Source organism: Lagopus leucura, unplaced genomic scaffold (assembly GCF_019238085.1).
Source record: "Lagopus leucura isolate 7727_CA_CO unplaced genomic scaffold, USGS_WTPT01 Super-Scaffold_100019, whole genome shotgun sequence".
NCBI lineage: Eukaryota > Metazoa > Chordata > Aves > Galliformes > Phasianidae > Lagopus > Lagopus leucura.
The window spans coordinates 1042145-1061236 of record NW_024962273.1 but is presented as its reverse complement, the minus strand read 5'-3'; the positions used below and the strand labels follow the sequence as shown (position 1 = coordinate 1061236).

General features: G+C 46.3%; 1 protein-coding gene across 4 annotated transcripts in view; it reads left to right on the top strand.

The window, feature by feature from the left end:
• The first annotated feature begins 1205 nt into the window (after positions 1-1205).
• The window catches only part of GALNT13 (polypeptide N-acetylgalactosaminyltransferase 13), an 80439-nt gene continuing 62552 nt past the window's right edge, over positions 1206-19092 (top strand). For all 4 annotated transcript variants that reach the window (XM_042877797.1, XM_042877796.1, XM_042877795.1 and 1 more), the window contains exons 1-3: positions 1206-1293; positions 8310-8408; positions 9782-10030. In XM_042877797.1, the coding sequence (XP_042733731.1) occupies positions 9889-10030 (142 nt within the window). In that variant the 5' untranslated portion in view covers positions 1206-1293; positions 8310-8408; positions 9782-9888. The remainder of the gene's footprint in view (positions 1294-8309; positions 8409-9781; positions 10031-19092) is intronic.

The window sequence follows — 19092 nt, the reverse complement described above, 5'->3', positions numbered from 1 at the left end:
GGAACTCTGTGGCTCAAGCTGGTATTGAAACTAAAAGTTAAAAGATATTAAAACAGCTGCTAAAAGAAAGAAATTCATAGACTTTCAAAAAATAGATGCTACATGTAACAGTTTGAATCACAGAACCATACAATGGCCTGGGCTGCGAAGGCCCACAGTGCTCATCCAGTTCCAACCCCCTGCTATGTGCAGGGTCACCAACCAGCAGCCCAGGCTGCCAGAGCCACATCCAGCCTGGCCTTGAATGCCTGCAGGGATGGGGCATCCACTTGGGAAATACCTTTCTAAACTTTGAAGAGCTCCAATACCTAATGTCGTTATTAAAGGTGAACAGAGACCACTTGGCTCTTCTGTAGGCAACGTGCACTTCTGCACCTCCACACACTGTACAGAAAGCAATTAATGCTTACAACACCCATGTGAGGCTGGAGATAAGAGCGCTGCAATGCAGAGGAATTGACTTGTTCAGCCTGAGAGAAACACAACACGAAGGATTTCAGGTCCTGGGCTCTACGCACGCACCAGGCTAAGTTCTCTCCTTTGTCCATACTAAACCTGCATTGGGAATAATTTAATACTTTAAAGGCTGTACATCACACGCACTGAACTGCCTTTGCACCCCTGCGGAGGTGTTTTCTCCAAAGAGCAGCCAGGCAGTGGCACAGCTACCTATGGAACGGGGGGTCACCGTCCCTGGGGGTGTCCCAGAGCCGTGGATGTGGCACTGAGGGACGCGGGCAGCAGGCATGGCGGAGCGGGGATCTTAGCGGTCTTCTCCGACCGTGACACGTCTACTCTTCCCTCAGCGCAGTGCCCACAACCGACCCTCACAGCACGCGCGGTGGCACTGCGGGGCGGGCCGGGCCGAAGCCGCTCCCCGCCATCCCGCCCGCCGCTGTCGGAGAAGCGCCGCCTCGCACCCACGCTCCCGCCCATCCCTCGCTCCGCGGACTCGCTGCTCGCCGGGTCCGCCGTGCCGGGGCCGCAAGTATCGCGGGAGCCGAGCGCCGCCGCAGCCATTGGGCGGCGCGGCGGAGGAGAGGCGGCCGCCGAGCGGCTGAGCCAAGCGCCGGGCAGCGGCAGCCGCATCCCCCGTCCCGTTCCCGGCGGCCATGAGGAGGAGGCGGGTGGCAGCGCCGCGCTGCGCCCCGGGCGGGGGCGGTGCTGGGGGGCGGCGCTGAGAGGCGCTCCTCCGTGAGGCGCTCCGCCGCGGGTGCGCGTTGCCCGGAGCCGGGTCGGGCGTTTGAGAACTTTCAGCGCGTGGCGGCTGCCGCCGGCTCAACGCTTCCGCAGGTACGTCTACACCGCGGCTCAACCCGTCGCGGGTTTCCCCCTCGTGAGCTCACAGCTATCGGAAATAGGACGTGCGGGCGTCCCCGGGGAGCGCGCCGTGTGCGGCGGGCGTGGGGTGACGGCTTGGGCGGCGCGCTGCCGCCTCCTGGATGGCCGCCCCGGGCGCGGCGTCGGCCGGAGAGCCGCCTGCTGTGAGCCGCGTCCCGCTGCAGGGCTTGGGCTGAAGGGGCTCCGGAGGTCCCTTCCTGCCAGCACGGCGCTGTGGTTCCGTGCTTTGCGGAGCACCGCGGAGTTGGGTATCCCCGCTTAGTTCTCCGCTGTGGAGCGAGAGCGGGCTGAGGAATTTGTTTGGGCGCTTCTGGAAGCAGCGAGAGGAAAGGCGAATGGGTAAGGCGCGCTCGGGATGATGCAGAAGAAAGCAGGAGGGCTTCTGCCGCTGGGTGCTGGGCACCATGCCTCGTGGGGAGGGAATGGGCCTTCGGTCTCGGGCTGCTGTGGAAGTAGGCTGTGTAAATCCCTCCGTTGGCCGTGCGGTGCGTGCTGCTGGAGCTGTGAGGGCTGCCGCAGGAGCTGCGCTCAGCTCCCAAACTGCTGCTCCCTTTCCGGGCGGTGCTCTCGCTTGGCCTGTTGCTGCAAACCAAGGAGTGTAATGTGGCACGCGTTTGGGTTCCCCTGGGATCAGCCGTGCGAGGTTTAGGAGTGATTTCTTCACCGGAGCAGTTCTCGAAGAACCCGGATCTGTGGCTGCGTTGGTGTGTGAGAGCTCGGTGTGCGCAGGTTGCGGAGGATGAGTGTGCGTTACGGCGAGAGCTGGTGCCGGTACGGCAGGGGGAAGCAGGCTGGCAGCCTCCTCTGCCTGTAGGTGAGTGTTAAGGAAGGACTGTGCCCAGCTTTGCCTCTCAGGCACGAATGAAGCTCTGTGTGAATGCAACCTTGCGTGGCTCCAGGCTGTGCTGTTAGCTCCTGCCTCCCCCTGCAAGAGAAGTCTGATTCTCCCGAAGCGTTTAGGAAGGGGAGAGGTGGCATATCTGTTCCCACTCTCCGTGCCCCGAGAATCCTGTTGTAGGATTAGTGGGTTATAAAATCATTCCTTACCGTCTACAGCAAGAGCTTACTACCATTTTATGTTTTGAGCATTGCTCGCAGAATCAGAGCGCGCTGCTCTCCTCATAATGCAAAGTGCTGCTGCTTTGGGTTGAGGCGGCATACAGCACAGTGCTACCTATGTCCAACGATGGGAAAATTAAGGCCAAAGAAGGGAAGCAGAAACGCTTGGAAATAAGAAACTTAGAAAGCTGGAAGCTGCCTACAATTCATAGGATCATATCACAGAATGGTTGGGTTGGGAGGGATCCCAAGGATCATGGAGCTCCAACCCCCCTGCCACAGGCTGGGCCACCAACCTCCCCGTTTAATACCAGACCATGCTGCCCTGCTTTACTATTAGTATAGAATGGCTTGGGTTGGAAGGGACCACAAGGATCATCATCCAACCCCCCTGCTGCAGGCAGGGCTGCCAACTGCTAGGTCAAGTACTAGATCTGATTGCCCATGGCTAGTGGTTTGGGGTTTTTTTGCTTGTTTTGCTTTCTGCTAATACTATTTTCTTATTTTATTGTGTGTGTGGCATTGGTGGATGAATTTGAGGGAGTACTTGCACTGAAAATATGGGGGAGTCATTTTTATCAACACAGGAAAGTATGGTATACGATTTTTTTTATTCAGTGTAGTGAGGCATGTGCTCTTCTGTTTTCTTCAAAAACACTGAGATTATATACTGATTTTTTCTTTCTGTTTATTCTACTCCCTCTTGGTGATTCGCTTTTAAGTTAGCAACTATGATGTGAAATTAAAATTTGGACTGTCAGCAATGGCCTTTTCAGTATTCACAAACATTGCTTTTCGAGGGCTTGTTTTGTGCGATTGGCAGTGAGAGAAATTCTGCAGATTCTCAGCACTGGAAATGGGTTTCTTTGGTATGTAGGAAAATGAATGAAGAGGCCATTCAGTTCACTAGGTGGGCAGACTGCATGCTTCCAGGTGATGCAGCTGCTGCTGTTCCATGCAGTGAGCTCCCCAGCTTCACATGGGCACAGCACCTAGTAGAAAACTGATTTCGTTCAGGCATTCAGCAGCTCTTGTTTTGGTGTCAGAGGAATGCTGCTGTTGAGCACATTGGTGAAGGCTGTCCCAGCTGGACAGCTGGTTCCACGTTTCTGTGGGATGCCTGGCGCTGCGCTGGCATTGCCAGAGGAAATCCTTTGGTACATGGCTGTGCTGCTTGGATTGTACCATTCCCCAGGTGCTTGTCCCATAGCTTTTCCCCTGGCTGTTGCCTGGCTTGCTGTACCGTTTCATCAGCGTTTAAGGGCTGGAAAACTGGTTCTGGGTGTTATCTGTCAATTTGTCAGTACCACTCAAGTACTTGTTACTTCTGAATTTCTGTGTGGGAGAGCACCCACCATCTGAAAGCAGAGCACATGCAGTCAGGTTTCTCTGTTAATTAGTTGCAGGGAGGCTCCAGCAGCTTGCAGGGGGATCCCTGCCTGTTTCCTGCTGGGGAGGATGCAGGTTTGGGGAGGCACCACCTGGCTGAGTTGGTGCCTGTCTTCTTTGAGGTCAGCATTTTCACTGGGTTTACGCTTTTAGTGCTTTGTGCTAACAGATCTGTGGAAACAGCACGTCTTGGTGCGAGAATGTGGAGGTGTGGACTAAAGGCAAAGGAATCCTTTACCATTTTGCCATCACTTGCAGGCTCAGTGGTGTACAGCGAGTTTGCTCTGAGCACAAAAAGCTTTTTTTGTCTGGATGCTGGGGACCTGGGAGGTTCATTGCATCGAGGTATTGATTCTGGGAGAAGCTGGTGCTAGGCATATTGCTTGCCTCCAGTCTGAACAAAGCAACAGAAAATAGAGGATAGACTAACAAATAAGTTTGATTAGGTGAATTAATAAGCCTTTTCTACTTTAATTTCAGAGTCATGGAACCACTTTTTAAAATGAAGAACAGGTTGACTTTTAAATGTCAAGTTGTCTATTTCAGGAAAGGAAAGAGGGGGAGAAACTCAGTCTTAAGACACAAAGCATGGGTAGCTCTAACCTGATACACCTGATTTTCTTATTGAAAGTGAAAGCTTCCTTTATTAATCTCTGAGATTGGCAGTCTGAGCATTCTGAGTTCTTCAGGTAACTGTACATTCATTAATAAACTGCTCATGGTATTGGGTGATGATTCATGCTTCTTTTTTTTGGAGATAATAGTATATATTTAGGTTTGGTTAAATGAGTGTTAACTCTTGGAAGGCAAAATGTGTTTTAAACGTATTTAGCATGTCACAGAAAATAGGATTGCAATCCTTAGTAGTTTTTTAAGCAAGTTTGCTTCCTCAGCTTTTTAATGATGATTTGTCTGGAAGCAACTGTAATGGACTTTTATTTATAACGCAGGGTAGCACATATTGCACCAAAACATAGGCAGTGGGCTTTGGTTTGTCAGGTCTCATTTTGTGATGTGCTGGCAGTTGTGGTGCAGTTGTGTTTATGTACTCTGTCACTTCCTGCTGGCCAGCTGCCATTCGGTGCAGTGCTGCCCTTGTTGCATTCTGGTTCTGCAGCAGAGATTGGCAAAAATAATAACACCAGACCTTTCTCTTAGCGGTGCTTAAATGTTGTAAATGAGCTGGTTTTCTCACATACCCTACTCCTGTGGTCAGTATCATCATGGTATCTGTGGCCATCCTGAGGTTTCTAGTTCTTAGCCTCTAGCCTGAATTTGCTGGGATGCAAGAGGAGAGCTGAAGGCTGTGCATGGAGATGGCTTGTGAAAATACAGAGATGTCAAGCAGGGTGAGTTGCAGCCCTGACTGAGGTGGTGAAGTTGCATGCCTCAAAAGCATAGCCCGTGTGATAGATTCACTAGAGAAGGCAGCATATCTCGGTTGAATAATGAAAAGGCAGGAAATTACCTCTGGAGTCATAACAGTAATGCAATTCCATCCACTTACTCATCTTCCTAAAGCACCTGTTATCTGCAGTCTGCATGTGATAATTGAAACGTAGCTCTGAAGGTCAGTGGAAGCAGTTTTCTGCCCCCCAGCTTCTGACAGCATGCTTTTTCCTCAGTGTTCATAGTTCAGAGGAGTGTAGGAGGAGAATAGGAGGGGTTCTTCTTGTTGTATGATGCTGTTGGAGAATAGTCTCTGTGGAAACGTGTAGCTTTATACAAGGATTTGGGCACTCCATTAAGCTGTCACTGCCACTGCTAAGAACAGCATCCACTTGGACAAAATGGTGTTCACCTCTATTTTACACTCAATTCTATGAGAAATTAGCGCTTCAAAACTTTCCATACAGTGCTGATCTTCAGTTTGCATCCCTTCTCATCTAAGCACCTAGATGTCAGTGCAGATGTGTTGGTGAGTGTTGGCACCCCATTGGCCATAGGCTGGTTGTGGCTGCATGCAGCTGGGGCCCAGGCAGAGGTCAGGGTGTCCTCACATTGCTTTGGAAGATGTGGCCCCAGTTCTAGGAGTACACCTAGCATGTAGGTGCGCCCTAGGACTCTCATGGTGCTTTTCCTATTAAATCAGTGAAGGTGCTTAGTAGGCACTGGGTGATGCTTCCAATTTTCTTTGGAGGATCTTCTGTACTGAGTTTGAGTCTTGCCCAAGGCTTAGGAAACTTAATATATACTCAGTTCTAAGAGTGGCAGTAGATTAAGGGGCCATTCAAGGGCGTGCTCACACAGATTGCAGACACTGGCCATTTGGAAATATGCAGAGATAAAGCTCCATACATTTTTCTGCATGCAGTTTTTGCTTGCAGTCCCTCAGGTGCTGCTGCTGTACCTTCCTCTTGCCCTCACTCCCATGTTGCTGAAATTGCTATCTTGCATCCACAGCTGAGCCATGCTGACAAAGGGTGAGAGCAAAAAGCAGTGAGGGGAAAGCGCTGGGCTGTGAAATGGATGGTTGCTTCAGAGAGGAGCCCAGCTTGGGATGATCAACAGGTGTGTTGCTAACAGCACTGGCAGGAAGATGCTGGCTTGAGGTCTGTGGTTTGTGGTGGGATCAGTGCACTGGTGGTGCTGTGTGTCAGCTTTGGGCTGTGTGGATATAACCAGGGAGCACAGCCGGTGCTGGATGCTCCTCAGAGCCCTGGCCCCAATGGATGCTGCCATTATTTTTAACAAAGGGGTGATTCTTTTGGTTTGTAATCTCATAGAGGTGGCATGAAATTAAATTAAAAGCTTTTTAGGCAACTGGACAGAATAGTGGTGAATGCCACGGTGTTGAGTCCCTGAGGAAATGAAGAGGGTTGCAGGGAGCAATGCTGAGCATGTGCTTCATGTCCCCAGTGCTGGGTGGAAGCAAGCTCTGCAGGGGACTGTTTCAGTACCCGATAAAGGTGATGTGAGCTTTTAATCCTGCCAATTGTACAGAGCTTGAATTTACAACCACCGTAAGATCCTCTTAGCGCTGCGTTTTGCTGTGGCAGTTTTAGGAAAGCCTGGCAATGCAGCTGAATTCTAAATTTGCATCCTGTTTTCTATTATAAAACCCTGCCTTTATTGCTTCCAGCGCTGCCAAACTGCAGGGTTTTGGGGCAGGGATTTCCCTGCTTTGTTGCTGTTTCAGATTAGCTTTGTTCTTTGCGGTGGTAGCTGGGAGACCTGGCATATTTCTCTTCCCTTTCTTCCCCTGAAGCCTTGGTACCCCAGATTTTAGTAAAATCCCAAATCAAAGCAATTTAGGGCCAGAGTAATGGGGAGAGCTTGGGGCCAGGGCTCTTGGCACCTGGTGTGTATTGCTGCATAGGAATTCGGTGGCCCAGCATTAGCTGGGCTTCAAGTGCTAAAGCAGGTCTGATTATTTTATTTTTTTTTTTTTTAAGTAGTGGGATGAGTATTTAATTGAAATGTTAATTATTAAAAAAGCAAAGCCAAACTATAATTGCCATTGACTTTATAATTGCTTGTCTGGCTGTCTCTATTTTAACCCCTGCAAACTGCATAGCTCCTGGCCACAGTGTTACAGAGGCGATGGTTCCTGCACAGTTGATTTAGAAACTACACTGGTTTGGGAATAGGAGATTTTTCCACTCATCCCTCCGACTGCTACAGTGCTGACTTTCACTGGGTTGTATTAAAGCGAGAATTGATGAAGAAAAGAATTCCTCTGTATGTTGAAGTGCTCGGGGAGGACGTGCTTTTGTGTCAGCTGGTGCTGAACAAATAACTGTGCTACTCAAGGCTACAGAAGCCAATTACAGCTGCTGCGGTGACGGGCTGTGTGGGGGTGAAGGCCTCTGCCATGTTTTTCTGTTTTTTTCCCTAATAAAGATCTATGTCATTTTTCTGTTGGTTTTTTTTTTTCCTTTGTAATTTTCTTTCTATCACTAACCGTTCCTGTTGACTAGCATGAAAACAAATTGTGCTCACTGGAAGCAAGTGTTCCAAAGCCCATACAGTTTTAAATTAACCGGCCCTGCTTTGCTGTGATGAGAAAAGGAGCTGCTGGCTGTGTTTACGTGGCAGATGAACAGCTTTATTGATTATTACGTAGTAAAATAGCACTTCAAGCAGATTTCTAAAAAGCTTATTTAAATTGTTCTGTCTCCTCCATCTCATTTGTTCGAGTGAAGTGAAACTTAAACATAAGTTTCTTTATAAAGTGTGCTGGAATTAAGATGAGTGGGTTAAAATGCGGACCCAATTTATGAGAATGTTCTTTCTGAGAATCTCACAATGTCTTGGGTTGGAAGGAACCTTCAAGATCATCCATTTCCAATCATGAAAGTCCTTTGGCTGTGTCCCCTTTCCCTTCCTACTGTGCCCCAGCACATTTGGGGCACCCCTAGGAGCTGGAGGCTGCACAGAGACAGCAGCAGGCAGCACTGATTCCTTTCCATCCACCCCACAGCCAGCTCAGCCAGGAAGCAAATACTCTGTGGGTTTCTTGTTCCCATGCTAGGAAAGGCAGTGGAGCAGTAAGGCTTGTCCTGTGTTTTGTTTTGCAGGTGCTGGGACTGCTAACCTCTGGTTCAGCTCCAAGGCTGTGCATGGGGACGTGGCTGAAGCACAGCTCCCAGCGCTGGCGTGGAACGCAGCGTATGACGGTACGAGTGAGGTGTCCACGTGTGGTCATCTGACTGAGCAGACAATCCCAGAGCTGTGGGGGCTGGAAGGGATGCATGCATTAGGAGCCAAGCACAGCTGCATTTGCATTTCTGCACACTGGTGATTTCAGACCTATGGATAAACCACACACCCCGTTGCATCAATCTGGCTCTGGTTCTGCTCAATTTCTTGACACTCCTTTTTGCATTATCATTTTGCTGTGAATGGAATCAAGCCCTGCAATTATTAGCAGTTTTTGCTCTTTGTGTAAAAGAAATGGAGGGGGATGAAGGTGTGACTGTTTGCACCTAGGACCTGATAGGTTCTGGGGGTGTTGGCTGCTGGTGTGGAGCTCGGCTGGGGGCTGGGATGGAAGAGCCCTGGCTGCAAGCACTTTTTAAGTGAATTTTTCAGAAGGCTGCTGAGGGGCAGCTGTGTGCTGAGATGGGGAGGTTTAGATCAGATTTATCACAGGATGGTTGGGTTGGAAGGGATCATGAAGGATCATGAATCTCCAACCCCCTGCCGCATGCAGGGCCACCAACCTCCCCATTTCATAGCAGCCCAGGCTGCCCAGGGCCCCATCCAACCTGGCCTTGAACACCTCCAGGGATGGACGGGGCATCACAGCCTCTCTGGGCAGCTGTTCCAGCACCTCATTGCTCTCATAGGAAAGAACTTAAATAAGTTTTAGTGAGAACTATTGATGATCAGTGGATCGTTGGGCTGGGTGATCCTGTGGGTCTTTTCCAATCTTGGTGATTCCATGATTCAAATGTAGTGTTGCAGGGAAGAGCCTAAAGAGGTGTATGGGTAACTGCAGTGTCTTTTGCAGGTGTCTTTGCTGCTGCTATGGCAGTACTCAATTTTTTTCCTTCAGGACTAATTCAAAACAAAACAGAACAAATTGCTTCTAGTCCTTGCAGGACATATTTAAGGCAGCACTGTAAACACAGTATTTGGGGCGAAAGAAAACTTCTTTGTGTTAATGTCTAATGTTCAAAGAAGTTCCCATATGTTTTTTCTTCAGTACTCCAGCAAGAACTGGTTGCAGTATGGGTTAGAACTGTCTGTTAGCACTACTTTGACCTTTTGCATGCTCTTTGTTAAAATATATTACATTGTATTAGGATATCATTAAGATGATTGAGCTATACATGGTGTGCTTCTAAATAAAAGCACTATGGAGACTACGTATGAAATCTGTAAATTTAAATAGCTGGTATTCATGGACGAGGGTGGAAAGGGCTTGGGCTGAAAAATGAAAAGTGCCTGCGTACTTCATGTGGAAGTACAGCGTTGAGGTGTTTACTTTTTTCAGTTCAGACTGTATTTGTTAGCTAATTGAGCCCTTTTCTTCTTTTAATCACAGTGGGATGCATGCCTTTGCTTCCATGTTGGATTTTAGCTCTGGGAGTTTGGTGCATCTCAGCAGCGGCGTTCTTTCTTTAGCGCTTCAGCTGGAAAGGAAGCAAAGCGATGAGGAGATTTGTTTACTGCAAGGTGGTGCTGGCCACTTCTCTCATGTGGGTGCTTGTGGACGTCTTCTTACTTCTGTACTTCAGTGAATGTAATAAATGCGATGACAAGAAGGAGAGGTCCCTGCTGCCTGCTCTGAGGGGTGAGTGCCAAGTCTGAGCCATCTCTCGTGGCTGCAGATTTATTATTATTTTGTTAATTATCTTTCTCATATCTTTCTCTGTGCTTCCTAAATTATTTTTCCAATTCAAACAGACAGAATACCAAGATCTGAAGTACTCTGTTTTATTTCGCTGGTTTCACAATTGCAGATATCTTAGTTCTGACCTTTTACCATATTGAAGCCTGAGCCTTGTACATTATTTTTTTTTTCAGTGAAAGCAATATTAAATGTCTGGTACATAGAAGAGAAAAAAATAATTATTATTTGGTAATCTAGTATTGGAAGTCATTCTTATTATTAGAGAGGAAAGATTCTGCTTGTGTAGAACGTACATAGAAGTAAGAGGTAAGCTTCCCCTGCCTTTTTCGTCGTAATTATTGCTCTGTAAATGATTCATGAAGACAACTTTGCAGTAGGTGCACAGTGTAAGTGGTGACAGTTCACAGACTGAACACAGCTGTCAGAAGTCTCCCTCTGATGTCTGTTGCATCTTGAAGCATACAAGTGACAAGTACAAAAGCTGGGTGCTGTAACAGTGAGCTGTGCTGTGCTGGTTAGTGACATTGCTTAACAACTTGCAAGTGTTATCCCAATTAACACAGAGCTGGCTTCCAGTCAAGCTGTCTTTACTTTTATCTATTTTTGTACCACGATTGAAGGAAAATATGCTTATTTCTTATACCTCCTTCCTGCCCTAGAAGAAAATTAATACTGGTCAGTATTTAGCAGTCCCTGCTTATCAATGGCATATGCAGAAATTTTGTGAAAATGTCAGCATTCTGCATCCTTTTAGTGTGGGCTCTGCATCTGTAGGCTTGTGTTCTCCTCTTGCTGCTTTCCCCATACCGATACTGTAGGATCACAAGATCTCAAGGTGGCAGAGGAGTAACTTCCCAGGGCATGGACCAGACAGGGTGTGGGATGCTCTTCCAAAAGCAGTCAGTAGAGTCAGAAAAGGTTTGTAGTCCTTCCTTTCCTCAGAGGCACCTCGTGTCTTGTAGCAAACTGCATAAAAGCAGAGATTTCTCTGGAAGCTCAAGTTTTGTCTGGAATTTCAGCAGATTTAGAGCATTTCAGAAAACTGTAAGAGAGGTAAGTTTTATGGAGAGCATCGCATGAAGTGGAAGCTGGGTCTGGCCTCTCTCTGGGCTGAAGCACCTGAAGCACACTGAGGCAGCCAGTGAGAGGGGTCTCAGAGGGCATCTCTTGGCTTGCATGCAGGGCTGCTCCCCTCTGCTCCTTCCTGCAGGAGAAGGGACCACGGCTGTGTGATGTGGGAACATCCAGAGCCAAGGTGTGCTGCTTGAGCCAAGGCTCTGAGGGACAGGGAAAAGTTGGCAAGTTTGCAAAAAAGCCTGTAAAATACAGTGTTAGTATTGAGAACAGTTCTGTTTCAAATGCTTTTTAAAAGATATAAGGACAGCTCGGTTCTGAACTTTTGTGGGATTTTTTTGGTAATTTGTTTTTAAATGGGTGAAATGACAGAGATGAATGCAGCAGTTGCTGGCCCAAGGGAAGAGATTGGAAATGAAATCTGATGTTGTGAACTAATTGCATTTAATCTAATATTTCTAGCAGATGGTTCTTCTGAAACATGCAAGGCTTGCAAAAGGCAAGGCAGGGTGCCTTCAGGTCTGGCTGAAGAAATAATCCTTCTTGTATTTAAAGCAGGAGTGCTTATGCATGGACTGGAGCTCAGTTTGCTCAGCACGCTGAGCTTCTAACAAAGGAAGTGCTGTTTAACTCATGGTAGTCCAATGGCCTGGAGCTTTATCAGTTCAGCTTTAATTTTGTTTTCCATGAATTGGAGGAGTTCTGAGGGACTCGAGAGGCTCGTGCTTTGGCTCCTGCAGCCCCATCCTTCCCACAGCAATGCCTGGGAGATCAAGTGAAGGCCAGCATCCCTTTGGGTTGTGTGCTGCGGGGGGCTGAAAGCTTAGGATGCGTCTGGGGGACAGAGAAAGGTGCTGTGGATTTGGAATGGAAAAATACTTTCCTGCAGAAAAATACTTGGATCTTTTAATTTCAAAATCAAAACTGTTAATTAAATACAACATTTTCTGTTACAAAAGCTGTCTTTGGAGATTACTTGTTTAGAAGCTTTTGGAAAATACCTGTTGAACCTGGGGAAGTCAAAGCTCTCCAAGCAATAAAGCAGGGATCGCGTGCATTGACTGAAATAGTAATTGTTAGGGAGTGTGATTATTTTAATTAAAATGAGCAAGGGTGATGAGATGGAATTGTATTTTTGACTGCTTGTCTTTGCAGCATGACTCATGTTTTTGTAGCCTGCTGTATGCCTTAGACTTTCATAAAGTAGTGTCAACTCCGTAATGTTTTTGTCTAATGTTTTAATGCAGATTTCTGTTCCTGTATTATGAACTGTATTCTGAAGTAGTACAAAAGGGCTTTCATAAAATCGGTACAAGTTATTAAATTGCTATTTTGAGGACAACTCGGTGTAAGGGAAAGGTTCATTTATTCAAACCCTGTAATGTATTTCTGTTTCGAGACAGAAAAGGTCTGTTGTGATCATGTAAAGCAAGTGAATGAAACATTGGGCTGCGGTATGAAAAGTTTGGGGTTATGGCCAAGCTTAGAAAAGAAGGCATTCATTTTGGTGGTTTCCATGGTAACGTGTTTATCTGTCAAATTACTGTATGCACTGGGCTGTCTGCATTCACAATGGGAGCAGATATTTTTTAATAGCATGCCATAAAGATTTAATGGATGGAGGGATGAATATGTACATTGCGCTCAAGTCTTGCCACAAATTTGTTGACAAACAAAACTTGAAGTGCTGATTTGGGTATTGTGACGGGGCAGTGGGCTAATTTCTAGATCAGTTTCTAGAGATCGAGGGGAAAGCTGGAGCATAGCAGATGCCTTTATCTGGTTGCAAACATCTAAAAAGAGAAGAAAGCTTTCCTCAGAGATCTGGTGCCCCCTGATCGGAGCAAGCAGGCTGCAGAGGAGCCACATTTTCCAGCAGGCTGTGGAGGACCAATGGCAGGATGTGATTTCCAGCTGATGGGTAGGTTTTTAGATTTCCTTTTTCTGTTCAGCAGATGATTCATAAAATTACTGGCAATTCTTTCCAGCCAGCAGCTCTCCTTTTTGTGGAGTACCTATCACCTTTTAGACCCGCTTGCTTGCACATCCTTTCGTTTTGTGGGAATTAATAAGTGATTCTTGGAAGCTGTGTGCTTCCAGCATCTGTTTTAATAATGGATACTGTCGATGAATTATGGCTCCTTTTTGTTACTGATGCCATGCTTTAGGCCTTGAATGAAGCTTCATTGATTTCAGGAAAGCTCTGCAAACACTGTCTACGTGCTCAAGCCCGGTTGCAAGAATTGAGGCTTAAAAATGAAGCTTGATCTGCCATCAGCCTCTTTTAATCCGCTGTTAAGCAGTCCCTAACTTGTTCTGAAAATAACAGTGTAGCTGAGCACAGCAGAGTAGGTTTCCATCCTTTGTGAGTTCTGTGTAGGTGTTAAGAAGTACAAGAAGACATTGGAGCAATGAGAACTGCAGAGAAGTCATAGAGCATTGGAAGGGGGCACAGCACGTTGGGTGGCTCTGTGCTGCAATTCATCTGTTTTGCAAAGGGAGAGAGAGGTTTTTATAATACTGGCTTTAAGCTATGGTTCTTGTGATTACTGTTGTGGTTGTTTTTCCCCTTGTGAAGAATCAGTGATATGGAATTGGGGGGCAACTTTTGCAAGAAATACTAATTGGTGTTATCACTGAGAAACACTTCTCGATTATGTTTCTCTGTAGTAGTGCAGTATGAGACTTGAATAACAATTACAGATCATGATATCTGTGTGAAGCCCTGGTTGTTTGTGTATCTGAGTGCTGCTCCTGGTGACTGTTTTCTGTAGCTGTCGTGCAGAGTACTTCTCTATCTGGAATGAAAGTTTTTCAGCTGCAGACGTTCTCAGGAGCCCTGATTGCCAAACCTGACAAGCTGAGGTGTGCATTCATCTGCATAATAAAGAGTGAAGAATCAGAGTGGAATTTATTCCAGTGTCGTCCTTCTTGTCCTTGGGAGCCTAGTCTGTATTAACAATCAATTAATAAGAAAACGAAGCCAAAACAAGAACCCCAGGCTCTTACCGTGCAGAAAAATGAGCGAGATGAGTACACACCATTGGGTACTTTGTGCCCCCTGTGATATCCCAACTACAGAGAGGTGTTGTTCACCTTCTTGTTGGGGTAGGAAGGCCTGTGGTTAATGAGAGCTCTGGGTGCCTCCCAGTTCCCATGTTACATGGCAGTGTTACAACAGTGCAGTGGAGAGGCTGTGGATGCCCCATTCCTGGAGGTGTTCAAGGCCAGGTTGGATGGGGTACTGGGCTGGGCAGCCTGGGCTGGTATTAAAAGGGGATGCTGAAGCTTGGTGATCTTTGAGGTCCTTTCCAACCCAAGCCACTCTATGATTCTATGATATGAATTTCTGCATCAAACCAGTGTAACTTTTGACACTTTTGTCTTGAGTTTCATCCTGAATAGTTACAAGCTTTTCTGAGGCTGAGCAGCAAAATAAAACAAACTATTTTTGTTCAAATGGTCCATTGGGTCGTATAACTAATGCTTGTGTGTACACTGTGTGGAGTTTCTTCCTTTTGGGGGTTGGACTCGATGATTTCTGGAGGTCCATTCCAGGCCCTACGATTCTGTGATTCTGTGTGATTCCTTTCCTGTCTGTTAAGGTTGGAAGCAGCCTGGAAACATTTAGCCCCTAAATCTCTTAATAGTTTGTCACCATGCCTGGGCTTAGCTGTGGCAGAAATAGCCCTTTCCTCCCGAGGGTCATCATTAATTACATACTCCATGGCTGTTCTGTGTGCAGAAAACCTGTAGCAGGGCTTTAAAAATTGGAGCTTTGGGATGGGATGAAGGAGAGAGGAAAGCTGCATGTGTGCTGTGTGCTTCCTGAGCCGTTCTGCAAAGCCATGCAGGTGCAGTGTGAATGTACACCTCAATGCCTTCTCCTCCCTCCATTCCCCATTGCTCTTTCACTGATAATCACCACACAAGATGTAATTTTGCTTTCCTTTCATTGAGAGAAAACAGCAGTTGCTATTGAGATTACAAAAACTTGGCTGGCAAAGAGGCCTTTTAAGAGGAATTCCGATAAACATTTGGTGTTTATCGAAGAGAGGTCTGCTTCTTAAATGTACGAATTAAGCACTGGAATTCAATTATCACTTGGTCAGTAAGGCCTTATTTCTAGGCTTGCAGGAGTAAGTATAGCACTGATCACTTAATTGGCTTTTGGCCCTTCTTAAACTAGAGTGTTGCATGCATTTCTGTGCCAAGGAAGGTGTACACTGCGGTGCTTTGCTCCTCTCCTCCGTGGGAGCAGGGATGGGTATGATGCTGTCCCTGTGCTGCCTGATTCCTGGGTTCACACACTCTTGGACAATCTGGTGTGGTTTATTGTCATAGCCATTATTGTGCTTTGCACAGCTTGCTCTTAAATGTTAAGATGCTTTCCAGCTGATTAGACTTGAAATTGTTTTTATATGCAGAACGCCTGTTTGTATGCTTTGTGTCTTACAGTGCTGCAGTTCAAGAAAAAAATATGTGGAAAATGATATTTTGTGGTAAAATTTAAGCAGTGCTTTGTCAGATTATGTTCTGAAAGTACAGCGGTCAGCAGCACACCGACACTGTGCTGAAGGGCTGTGTTTGCTGTGTTATGCTATGGAATGTTTTCAAGTACAAATAAGCTATTTTTTAGTTAAAGAGTGTTTATTTTAGTTTGTAAAGAAGCTGTCTGTAAAAGTGCAGGGATACACTAATGCTTGCTGTAGGTTCTATTAAGAGCAATTTCTAACACTTTGGCATTGCTCAGTGATGATATGGTTAAAAACAGAATCACAGAATGGTTGGGTTGGAAGGGACCTCAAGGATGATGAAGCTCCAACCCCCTGCCACATGCAGGGCCACCAACCTCCCCATTTCATAGCAGCCCAGGCTGCCCAGGGCCCCATCCAACCTGGCCTTGAACACCTCCAGGGATGGACGGGGCATCACAGCCTCTCTGGGCAGCTGTTCCAGCACCTCACCACTCTCATAGCACAGAACTTCCCCCTGATACTCAACCCAAATCTTCCATCCCTCAACTTAAAACCATTTCCTCTTGTCCTGCTGTTATCAAAGTGTTGAAAACCTATCTTAAGTTCCCATTTCTCTTAAGCTCTTAAAGGTGGTTGTATGTAAATGTATGCTAAGCACTGTGTCCTGTGCCCAGTGCCTTGGCCAGTCTTGGCTTTGTTTAATAGAGGGTTTTTGGAGGACATTCTCCAGTCACAAAGCCTTGAACCTAGAGCTGCCGTGTTCTTGGTAACTTCACATTCCCAAGGCAAGCATGATAAAGCTGTATTTGTCCAGGTTTTGTTGCAGAGGCAGATGGAATGCCAAGCTCTGGCCTTGGGACCTTGGCATCGCTGCACTCTGTAAGTGCAGAGGGACTGTGACAAAGGCATCTAAAACCAAACCAAAATGATCCTCACAATGGTATCAACCTCCACAGTATGGCATACTGTGTCATTACTGCAGTGAGTTCAGCTGTGTGTTCCTTGCTGCTGCATGGAGATAATTCTGCACTCCGGAGTGCCTTGAATTGCAGGAGCAATATTACTTGAGTGATGTTGGTATCTGAAAACCAAATAAAACTTTAAATCATAAAAGACTTTCTCCATTAAGCGATAAGAGCGCTTTGTAATAAAAGAACTTGTCAGTCTTCCATGGTTTAGGAATAATTTAACCACGTTAAACTCCCTCGATTTAGTCTTTATATAATGGCAATTTCTCCTACTGGCTGCTTGGAAGTTTAAATACAGCATATAGGGACCTTACTGCTGATGGGTTCAGCAGTTGGTTCCACTTTTGATAGTCTTAAAACTTAACTGCATGAAATTATCCTGTTTTAAACTTCATAAAACGTCGATTTGCCTCATTCTTCTACTGGGTGGAAATGATGATTTTTGGATTGAATGTACCGTAGCATTAACACAGGCAGCGTGCTGGTGTGTGCGATGGCTCGGTGCTGTCTGCTCGACAACGTGTGTGGCTGTGTTTGTGGAGCTGGCCCTGGGATTGTGACCTCCTCTGTCACCAGGACCGACCCATTGCAGTGGGGTGACATGTCACTGATGCTGGGCTGTGTTTGAGGCCTTTGGGTGCCCCAGAATAAGATACGGGTGTTGCTTCCTTAGAGGAGAAGTGCAGAAGTGAGCCCAGGTGGGTAGGAAGAGGTGTTGGTTGGGCCCCGTTTGTTTTCTTTTTGGTTTGTCTCCTCTACGGTCTGTTGTTGTTTTGAAGATTAAAGGTTTGTATCGCTGATAAATATTTCCTTTAAGCATTTCATTTGATTTCCTCAAGGATTCTCTATTTACTGTCATAATTATTTATGCCTCTGCTTAGCCCTCTGTGCTAGGTACTTTAATCCTTATGTGACACGACAAGACAAGGAAAATGGGAACATACGCTGTGTGAAAGAGCATTTATATTTAAATACAATGAATACTTCATTCATTTTGCTTTTAGAATGAGTTGTTAGATGGTTCTGGTGTGGGTGCTGAGCAGAGAGCTCAGTTCCTTCATACCTACTGCTGAACAGAGAAAAAGAGCAGTGGAGGCCAGCATCTACTGGTGGGTACGGGAGGATCACAGAATGGTTGGGTTGGAAAGGACCTCGAGAACATGAAGCTCCAGCCCTCCTTGCTGTAGGCAGGGCCACCAACCTCCACATTTCATAGCAGCCCAGGCTGCCCAGGGCCCCATCCAACGTGGCCTTGAACACCTCCAGGGATGGACGGGGCATCACAGCCTCTAGCTGTTCCAGCACCTCACCACTCTCATAGGAAAGAGTAGTGTGCACAAAGTTGTTGTGTATCCCTTGCTGCTTTGTTCTAAAGGTGCTGATATTCAAGAAAAGTGTTTTGCTGTTTGTGTAGCGCAGATTTCTTACACTGTCTTCTTACTGCTGGCTTTAAAACCAGCTTTAATTAAGCTACTGTGCTTGAAGTGATTTTCGTAAGGGACTGTTTGTGACTTTCTGTAGGAGTAGAAGTTGCTCTGACATTACTTTAAAAAAGAGCCGTGTGTCACAAATGAGACAGGGCAGATGCTCCATAGAAATGCTGTTCATCTGGCGTGTGTTTTATGGCAGTGTGAAGAATAAAGTGAGAGGAAAGAACTGCTTCCCCGTGGACAGGTCATGCACCTCTAATTCAGCCACTAAACCAGCCTCGGTTTGTGTATTGGCCATCAGTGGCCCAAGGTACAATGAGTGAATAAATAAATCATTTAAATGTATTAAAATTACTCAGTGTGATGAATATGTATTCTTTCAGTCATTATCCTTTCTGGTGCTGTAGAAAATGAATCTCATAGGTAAGTAGTATGGAATGAACTTTGGCTGTAGATGCATAACTTTGTCATTCATTTATCTGAGGCCACGTGCCTCCTGTGTTTCTGGGCAGATATCTGGAACCATGAGGGAAGGTAACCTGCTTGGTCTTTGGGTTCTCAGAGGAATTAAATAGTTGGCTTTGCTGCTCTCATCTGCTCTGGGTGAGCCCTTCTGGGGCTGCGGGTGGGGGGGGAGTGGTTATAGGTTAACTGTGTATGAAAATAGGATGATGAGAAAATAATGAAGCATTCAGGACTTTGTGATTCTGTTTCAGGTGTTGTTATTAAACAATTAAGAGATAGCTGGTTCTCTTTATATTAAAAAAAAAAAAAAAAGCCCCAACAAAACAGCAGCTAATAGTCTGTTTCTCTTGCAATATGATAAAGTATAATTAAAACGTGCTGCCAGAATGGAAGTGTAATTGCTAATGTCGATTACTGTACCGAGGAGACCTGCAACAAGGGAAAGCGTTGGGCATTCAGTGGCAGTTTGGAGCTCCCATCTCTGTATTTTCAGATTCCTGCTGCTTTTATGGTCAGAATTGTTATCCTGTAAGCATGGAAAAAGAAGGCAAGAAATTCCCTAAATTATCACAGTGGGTACAGTTAAA